Genomic DNA, 10,000 nt, shown 5'->3' on the forward strand with positions numbered 1-10,000 from the left:
GTGAAGAAGAAGACGGCAGCTACCGGTAGCTAAAGCAGTTAGCTAACATTACGATGATTCCTCTAGCTTTTTTGCTGCTAATGCGAGTTTGAGTTTACCTCCGTTTATGCCCGAGAAACAGAAGTTGAACCAACATCATCAAAATAATTACAGGAATCGTTGTAATGTTAGCTAACTGCTTTAGCCACCGACCGCTAACGTTAATGTTATGGAAGTTACTGTCATGAGCTAACTGCTGTCTGCTAACCTGCTATTAGCAGACAGCACCATAGATGACAAAACCACACTTGTGTCCTGATCTCAAGCTATTATAAGCCCAAAACGGCGGGGTCATCGGAGAATTTCACGAAGTAAATGTGCATCACCTGTTTAAGCAGCTATTGCTAGTTTTGCGTCCGATGTCCCATTCATATCTCAGCCAAACACAACTATAGTTGCATATATGCTTGAACTTTTCCACTTGCCAGCTTGTGCTTCTCATTATTATCTTTGGGGAGTTGCTTGTGCACTGGAGGGGTTCTTTATTGGGAAATAGCCGTTGGATTGTATTCAGACACAACATGCTGGTACTGTCAAGGATCACGGCCGACTGATGCATCCTCCCTTCCTGCGACGGAGGGTTATCAGCCGGGCTGGAGTTCATCTCTCATCGCTGACCAACAGCTGCCAACTTGGGCTAATGCTAGTGAGCTAGCTACATCGTAAATTCGTCAAACTGAATAATTACCACACATATAATTCAAAAATACCGATAGCTAGTTCAATCATGATGTAACTAAGACATCTGCTAAAAATATATATTTTTTCCATCGAAAGATTTAGCTACAATGTCCGCAAACCATTAAGCTAAGTTGACAAATTACTGTCGCCTCAACGGCCACCATATTTGTTGATAAATTATTGACCGTTTTATGTGCTCGGTTTGTTTACGTGATCCATGAATATCCGACGCAATGACGTTCCATGTTGTGTCTGAAAACCTTTAAATCGTTCCCTATGTAGTTCACTATATGGGGAACACTACATAGGGAATAGGGAGTGAGTGAACGAGGGAACGATTTCAAACATCGATTTATCTTTCACTCTCACTCAATCTCTCTCTCATTCTCTCTCTCTCTCTCTCAGACACACACACACACACACACACACACACACACACACACACACGCGGCTGAGTAGGTCCAGAGTTAGAGAGTCAGCTAAGTAAGCCATGCTCAGTGATTCTCACTTCTAGAAGACCGCACACAAGAAATGATGTCATGGAGTGTGACTGAGATTACCCTCCCCCTCGTTAGCACTCCTGCTGCTGGCGCTCACACACACGCACGCACGCACACACACACACACACACACACACACACACACACACACACACACACACACACACACACACGCACACTCACACACACACACACAAACACACACAAATACAGCACAGGGTAACTGAGGATCACTGAGGTACCACACAGGGAGGCTTTAGCATTAGCATGCTAGCATCCTCAACCATGGAAACAGATCAGAGAGCAAACAGTATCTGCTTGTATTAATTGTTTGTGGTAGGTGGTGTCTTTATGGAAATGTGTGTGTGTGTGTGTGTGTGTGTGTGTGTGTGTGTGTGTGTGTGTGTGTGTGTGTGTGTGTGTGTGTGTGTGCGTGCGTGTGCGTGTGTGTGTGTGTTTGCTCATGCACGTGTGTTTCTTGCTAGAGAAGCTAGTTGACGGAGGCTCAGCTCACTGATGAGATCAACTGTAACCGCATTTCAGTCATGATTCCTGAGGGCTCTGATTGGCTGAGGCTTCTGGTGGGGGTGGGGGGTCAAAGCTAGGTAATCTCTGGAATCACCCGGCCCTAGATAGCCCTGAAGAGCTTTTCTGATAGGCTGAGAGGCCTGGGGTTATTTTAGCCAGTTAAATCTTAAAGCCAGGTCAGGGAATAGGCCTACAGTTGGAAGGTCGGAGGTCAGGTGACCTGATTCCTAGGGTCTGGTGGTGAGTCTCAACATTCTAACATGTTTCTCGACGCTCGTCTACTAGTACCTCATGGACTCATTTACCTGGACTTGAAGAGTAGCCCAGGTGTAGTACCAGCTCAATCCACCAGAGGTCACACTTGAACAATCTGATCTCAAACGTCCAGTCCTCCATGACCAGAGAATAAGAATCATAATTCATTTGATTGCCATTGTAGTTTTTCACCATACTAGGAATTAGCTTTCAGTCGTGGTGCATAACATGGAGACAGCATTGGACAGGGTGCGAGACGAGACAGGACAGGGCAGAGACAGGACAGAGCAGAGACAGGACAGGGTGCAGGACGGGACAGGACAGAGACAGGACAGGGCAGAGACAGGACAGGGCAGAGACAGGACAGGGCAGAGACAGGACAGGGTGCAGGACGAGACAGGACAGGGCAGAGACAGGACAGGGTGCAGGACGAGACAGGACAGGGCAGAGACAGGACAGGGCAGAGACAGGACAGGGTGCAGGACGAGACAGGACAGGGCAGAGACAGGACAGGGCAAAGACAGGACAGCGCAAAGACAGGACAGGGCAGAGACAGGACAGGGCAGAGACAGGACAGGGTGCAGGACGGGACAGGACAGGGCAGAGACAGGACAGGGCAGAGACAGGACAGGGCAGAGACAGGACAGGGTGCAGGACGAGACAGGACAGGGCAGAGACAGGACAGGGTGCAGGACGAGACAGGACAGGGCAGAGACAGGACAGGGCAGAGACAGGACAGGGTGCAGGACGAGACAGGACAGGGCAGAGACAGGACAGGGCAGAGACAGGACAGGGCAGAGACAGGACAGGGTGCAGGACGAGACAGGACAGGGCAGAGACAGGACAGGGTGCAGGACGAGACAGGACAGGGCAGAGACAGGACAGGGCAGAGACAGGACAGGGTGCAGGACGAGACAGGACAGGGCAGAGACAGGACAGGGCAAAGACAGGACAGCGCAAAGACAGGACAGGGCAGAGACAGGACAGGGCAGAGACAGGACAGGGTGCAGGACGGGACAGGACAGGGCAGAGACAGGACAGGGCAGAGACAGGACAGGGCAGAGACAGGACAGGGTGCAGGACGAGACAGGACAGGGCAGAGACAGGACAGGGTGCAGGACGAGACAGGACAGGGCAGAGACAGGACAGGGCAGAGACAGGACAGGGTGCAGGACGAGACAGGACAGGGCAGAGACAGGACAGGGCAGAGACAGGACAGGACAGGGCAAAGAGCAAGGACAAAATGCTAGTGCAATAATATAAGATACAAAACAATACACAAAGTGTAGTGCGGTGTATATACAGCAAGTGTGTTAAGTGTGATGTGTGTGTGAGTGTGTGTGCAGTATATGGTGTGAGTGTGTGTGCAGTATATGGTGTGAGTGTGTGTGCAGTATATGGTGTGAGTGTGTGTGCAGTATATGGTGTGGGTGTGTGTGCAGTATATGGTGTGAGTGTGTGTGCAGTATATGGTGTGAGTGTGTGTGCAGTATATGGTGTGAGTGTGTGTTCAGTATATGGTGTGAGTGTGTGTGCAGTATATGGTGTGAGTGTGTGTGCAGTATATGGTGTGAGTGTGTGTTCAGTATATGGTGTGAGTGTGTGTTCAGTATATGGTGTGAGTGTGTGTTCAGTATATGGTGTGGGTGTGTGTTGAGTATATGGTGTGGGTGTGTGTTCAGTATATGGTGTGAGTGTGTGTGCAGTATATGGTGTGAGTGTGTGCAGTATATGGTGTGGGTGTGTGTTCAGTATATGGTGTGAGTGTGTGTTCAGTATATGGTGTGGGTGTGTGTTGAGTATATGGTGTGGGTGTGTGTTCAGTATATGGTGTGAGTGTGTGCAGTATATGGTGTGAGTGTGTGTTCAGTATATGGTGTGAGTGTGTGTTCAGTATATGGTGTGGGCGGAGTGATATGTGAGTGTTGTGCGTCCTAAGTACAGTCCATTCTGTGGTCATGTGCAAGTGTCTCTCAGTGGAGGCGGAGTCTGGGTTTGGGCGGGGCCGGGTTGGGCGGGGCCGGGCTGGGCGGGGCCGGTCGGGGGTCAGAGGGGGACTCAGGCTGCTGGCCGTGGGGAAGAAGCTGCCTCCGTGGCGTGCGGTCGTGGTCCTGATGGACCGCAGCCTCCTGCCTGAGGGGAGCGGCGTGAAGAGGTTATGGCCGGGGTGGGAGGGGTCGGCCGCCATCTTCCTGGCCCACTTCCGGGTCCTGGAGTTGTGCAGGGCCAGGAGGGAGGGCAGGGTGGACCAGGAGGGAGGGCAGGTTGGACCAGGAGGGAGGGCAGGTTGGACCAGGAGGGAGGGCAGGTTGGACCAGGAGGGAGGGCAGGTTGGACCAGGAGGGAGGGCAGGTTGGACCAGGAGGGAGGGCAGGTTGGACCAGGAGGGAGGGCAGGTTGCAGCCAACCCTCTCGGAGGATCGGATGACACGCTGCAGTTTGGCCCTGTCCTCGATGATGGAGGAGGTGAGGATGGACTCGATGATGGAGGAGGTGAGGATGGACTCGATGATGGAGGAGGTGAGGATGGAGGAGATGATGGAGGTGTAGAAGAGCACCATCAAGGGGTGGCTGTGGCTCAGTGGTAGAGTTGGTCGTCCAATGATCGTAGGGTTGGTGGTTCTAATCCCGCCTCCTCCTGTACACATGTCAAAGTGTCCTTGGGCAAGACACTGAACCCCAAATTGCTCCGAATGAGCAGGTTAGCACCTTGCATGGCAGCTGCCGCCATTGGCGTGTGACTGTATGTGTGAATGAGAGGCCTTTGTAAAGCACTTTGCATAAAAGCGCTATATAAGTGCCGTCCATTTACCATGATCTTTGGAAGTCTGTATTTTAAAGCTGCCTCAGGAAGTACATCCTCTGCTGTGCCTTCCTCACGAGGGAGCTGGTGTTTAGGTCCCAGTTCAGGTGCTGGGAGCTGGTGTTTAGGTCCCAGTTCAGGTCCTGGGAGCTGGTGTTTAGGTCCCAGTTCAGGTGCTGGGAGCTGGTGTTAAGGTCCCAGTTCAGGTCCTGGGAGCTGGTGTTTAGGTCCCAGTTCAGGTCCTGGGAGCTGGTGTTTAGGTCCCAGTTCAGGTCTTGGGAGCTGGTGTTAAGGTCCCAGTTCAGGTCTTGGGAGCTGGTGTTTAGGTCCCAGTTCAGGTCTTGGGAGCTGGTGTTTAGGTCCCAGTTCAGGTCTTGGGAGCTGGTGTTAAGGTCCCAGTTCAGGTCCTGGGAGCTGGTGTTAAGGTCCCAGTTCAGGTCCTGGGAGCTGGTGTTTAGGTCCCAGTTCAGGTCTTGGGAGCTGGTGTTAAGGTCCCAGTTCAGGTCTTGGGAGATGGCGGTGCCCAGGAAGCGGAAGGAGTCATTCAGGGTGATGGGGGGGGCGCTGGTTTCTTCCTGAAGTCTACAATCATCTCCACTGTCTTGAGAGCGTTGAGCTCCAGGTTGTTTTGGCCTCACCAGGACAGCAGCTGGTCCATCTCCCACCTGTAGGTGGACTCGTCTCCCCCAGAGGCTACTGGTAACACAGAGGCTACTGGTAACACAGAGGCTACTGGTAACACAGAGGCTACTGGTAACACAGAGGCTATTGGTAACACAGAGGCTATTGGTAACACAGAGGCTACTGGTAACACAGAGGCTACTGGTACACAGAGGCTACTGGTAACACAGAGGCTACTGGTAACACAGAGGCTACTGGTAACCCAGAGGCTACTGGTAACCCAGAGGCTACTGGTAACACAGAGGCTACTGGTAACCCAGAGGCTACTGGTAACACAGAGGCTACTGGTAACCCAGAGGCTACTGGTAACCCAGAGGCTACTGGTAACCCAGAGGCTACTGGTAACACAGAGGCTACTGGTAACAGGTGTCTGTGTGGAAGGTCTCTGTGTAGCTGTCCTGTCAGGTCTGTGTCCTGGGGGTTCATACCAAGGTTATAATAGTTTTACTTTTTTCATTAGTTTTTATTTTTATATAGTTTTAACTTTTTGTTTTCAATTTCAGTTTAGTTGTGATTAGTTTTAAAGCAGGTTTGCTAGTTTAGTTTAGATTTTAGTGTTTGAAAATGCTTAGTTCTGCGCAGGGGCACAGTAAAAAAAAAATGGAGGATGGATTTCATATACCAAAAATACTAGGCTTATGTATGAAATGAAAAAGACTAAAACTAAAGACATTTTCTCAATAATTTTAGTTTATTTTAGTTAGTTTTGTAAACACACAATACAGTTTTAGTTAGTTATCGTTTTTTTGTTAAGTCTAGTTTTTATTTTTATTTCAGTTAACTAAAATGTTTTTTCACACCTGGTTTTCATTTTTTAACTATAATAACCTTGGTTCATACATGTGTTCCAAAGTGTAAATCTCAGTGTCCTTTGAGTTTAAATAAAGGTTATTGAATTGAATCAGATAACTAGCAGGCCTGTCTAGGTGACACTGGGACGACGGTGTCCCCCTGGAGGACATATGGAGACATACAGCACATGACTTTGCCTCTAACATGCTTCTCTCTCCGCTCTCATCCCTTATCTTCCACCTCGTCCTAAACCCCGCCCCCCCAGGTCTTGTACCGCCTGAAGGAGAAGGTCGAATATTCCGACAGACAGCTGAAGGAGCCGCCCGCGTGCCGCGACCTCATCTTGACCCCTGTGGCGGTCCACAACCCCGCCCAGCCCCGAGCGACCCCCCAGCCCCTCCCCAGCAGCATGGTGCAGGCCAATCCCGCGCCCGCACTTGCAGCCACGCCCACACCTCAGCAGCAGCCAATCAGAGCCCACCGCGCCGCACCCTCTGCGCCCGTCGCCAACGGCTACACTCCGGCGTCCGGTCACGAGCTGAAGCCCTGCCTCTCGGCCAGCCCCTTCAGGATGAAGTCCGCCGCCGGTCTGCAGGAGAGGTGAGGCGGCGACCCCTGACCTGTGAACTCTTGACCTCCACCACACTGCATCTCTCTCAGGGCCGTGTCCAGAAACACCTCCCAGCCCCTCGTGACGTGTTGTCTCAGTAGCTAGCCCTGTACGGGGGGGTGTTGTCTCAGTAGCTAGCCCTGTACGGGGGGTGTGGTCTCAGTAGCTAGCCCTGTACGGGGGGGTGTTGTCTCAGTAGCTAGCCCTGTACGGGGGGCTGGCGTGTTGTCTCAGTAGCTAGCCCTGTACGGGGGGTGTTGTCTCAGTAGCTAGCCCTGTACGGGGGGGTGTTGTCTCAGTAGCTAGCCCTGTACGGGGGGGTGTGGTCTCAGTAGCTAGCCCTGTACGGGGGGGGTGTTGTCTCAGTAGCTAGCCCTGTACGGGGGGCTGGCGTGTTGTCTCAGTAGCTAGCCCTGTACGGGGGGCTGACGTGTTGTCTCAGTAGCTAGCCCTGTACGGGGGGCTGACGTGTTGTCTCAGTAGCTAGCCCTGTACGGGGGGCTGACGTGTTGTCTCAGTAGCTAGCCCTGTACGGGGGGCTGACGTGTTGTCTCAGTAGCTAGCCCTGTACGGGGGGGTGTTGTCTCAGTAGCTAGCCCTGTACGGGGGGCTGATGTGTTGTCTCAGTAGCTAGCCCTGTACGGGGGGGTGTGGTCTCAGTAGCTAGCCCTGTACGGGGGCGTGTTGTCTCAGTAGCTAGCCCTGTACGGGGGCGTGTTGTCTCAGTAGCTAGCCCTGTACGGGGGGGTGTTGTCTCAGTAGCTAGCCCTGTACGGGGGGGTGTTGTCTCAGTAGCTAGCCCTGTACGGGGGGCTGACGTGTTGTCTCAGTAGCTAGCCCTGTACGGGGGGGGTGTTGTCTCAGTAGCTAGCCCTGTACGGGGGGTGTGGTCTCAGTAGCTAGCCCTGTACGGGGGGGTGTTGTCTCAGTAGCTAGCCCTGTACGGGGGGGTGTTGTCTCAGTAGCTAGCCCTGTACGGGGGGGTTGTCTCAGTAGCTAGCCCTGTACGGGGGGCTGGCGTGTTGTCTCAGTAGCTAGCCCTGTACGGGGCGTGTTGTCTCAGTAGCTAGCCCTGTACGGGGGGCTGGCGTGTTGTCTCAGTAGCTAGCCCTGTACGGGGGGGTGTTGTCTCAGTAGCTAGCCCTGTACGGGGGGCTGACGTGTTGTCTCAGTAGCTAGCCCTGTACGGGGGGTGTTGTCTCAGTAGCTAGCCCTGTACGGGGGCGTGTTGTCTCAGTAGCTAGCCCTGTACGGGGGGGGTGTTGTCTCAGTAGCTAGCCCTGTACGGGGGCGTGTTGTCTCAGTAGCTAGCCCTGTACGGGGGGTGTTGTCTCAGTAGCTAGCCCTGTACGGGGGCGTGTTGTCTCAGTAGCTAGCCCTGTACGGGGGGGTGTTGTCTCAGTAGCTAGCCCTGTACGGGGGGTGTGGTCTCAGTAGCTAGCCCTGTACGGGGGGGTGTTGTCTCAGTAGCTAGCCCTGTACGGGGGGCTGGCGTGTTGTCTCAGTAGCTAGCCCTGTACGGGGGGCTGAGGTGTTGTCTCAGTAGCTAGCCCTGTACGGGGGGTGTTGTCTCAGTAGCTAGCCCTGTACGGGGGGCTGGCGTGTTGTCTCAGTAGCTAGCCCTGTACGGGGGGCTGACGTGTTGTCTCAGTAGCTAGCCCTGTACGGGGGGTGTTGTCTCAGTAGCTAGCCCTGTACGGGGGGGTGTTGTCTCAGTAGCTAGCCCTGTACGGGGGGGTGTGGTCTCAGTAGCTAGCCCTGTACGGGGGCGTGTTGTCTCAGTAGCTAGCCCTGTACGGGGGGGTGTTGTCTCAGTAGCTAGCCCTGTACGGGGGGGTGTTGTCTCAGTAGCTAGCCCTGTACGGGGGGGTGTGGTCTCAGTAGCTAGCCCTGTACGGGGGGTTGTTGTCTCAGTAGCTAGCCCTGTACGGGGGGCTGGCGTGTTGTCTCAGTAGCTAGCCCTGTACGGGGGGGTGTGGTCTCAGTAGCTAGCCCTGTACGGGGGGGTGTTGTCTCAGTAGCTAGCCCTGTACGGGGGGGTGTTGTCTCAGTAGCTAGCCCTGTACGGGGGGCTGACGTGTTGTCTCAGTAGCTAGCCCTGTACGGGGGCGTGTTGTCTCAGTAGCTAGCCCTGTACGGGGGGCTGATGTGTTGTCTCAGTAGCTAGCCCTGTACGGGGGGGTGTTGTCTCAGTAGCTAGCCCTGTACGGGGGGGTGTTGTCTCAGTAGCTAGCCCTGTACGGGGGGCTGGCGTGTTGTCTCAGTAGCTAGCCCTGTACGGGGGCGTGTTGTCTCAGTAGCTAGCCCTGTACGGGGGCGTGTTGTCTCAGTAGCTAGCCCTGTACGGGGGCGTGTTGTCTCAGTAGCTAGCCCTGTACGGGGGGGTGTTGTCTCAGTAGCTAGCCCTGTACGGGGGGGTGTTGTCTCAGTAGCTAGCCCTGTACGGGGGGGTGTTGTCTCAGTAGCTAGCCCTGTACGGGGGGGTGTTGTCTCAGTAGCTAGCCCTGTACGGGGGGGTGTTGTCTCAGTAGCTAGCCCTGTACGGGGGGGTGTTGTCTCAGTAGCTAGCCCTGTACGGGGGGGTGTGGTCTCAGTAGCTAGCCCTGTACGGGGGGCGTGTTGTCTCAGTAGCTAGCCCTGTACGGGGACGTGTTGTCTCAGTAGCTAGCCCTGTACGGGGGCGTGTTGTCTCAGTAGCTAGCCCTGTACGGGGGGGTGTTGTCTCAGTAGCTAGCCCTGTACGGGGGGTGACGTGTTCTCAGTAGCTAGCCCTGTACGGGGGGGTGTTGTCTCAGTAGCTAGCCCTGTACGGGGGGCTGACGTGTTGTCTTAGTAGCTAGCCCTGTACGGGGGGCTGACGTGTTGTCTTAGTAGCTAGCCCTGTACGGGGGCGGCGGACCTCTTAGGTCTTCACACGTTGCTTTCTTTGAGCTTCCACAGACAGTCCATTTATTTTCTATGAAATCAAAACAACAAAACCTGCCCTAAAGCAGTCGAAAAACTATGTGCCTTCCCCATACTTCCTCACTCAGGTGTGTCTGACATCACTAATTTATACCCGAACATTGTGCAGTGACCGGTATGCACTAGATGGTGCTGTTGAGGTATGAA

The 10,000-nt window shown here is 53.8% G+C and overlaps 1 protein-coding gene across 1 annotated transcript in view; it reads left to right on the forward strand.

The window, feature by feature from the left end:
* The window catches only part of ptprr (protein tyrosine phosphatase receptor type R), a gene marked incomplete at both ends in the record, with an annotated part of 27,786 nt that overhangs the window by 2,151 nt on the left and 15,635 nt on the right, over positions 1–10,000 (forward strand). The window contains one exon of the mRNA XM_084462773.1: positions 6,545–6,879. Within this exon, the coding sequence (XP_084318899.1) occupies positions 6,545–6,879 (335 nt within the window). The remainder of the gene's footprint in view (positions 1–6,544; positions 6,880–10,000) is intronic.

The sequence above is a fragment of the Borostomias antarcticus genome (assembly GCF_949987555.1).
Source record: "Borostomias antarcticus genome assembly, contig: scaffold_133, whole genome shotgun sequence".
In the NCBI taxonomy this organism is placed as follows: Eukaryota; Metazoa; Chordata; class Actinopteri; order Stomiiformes; family Stomiidae; genus Borostomias; species Borostomias antarcticus.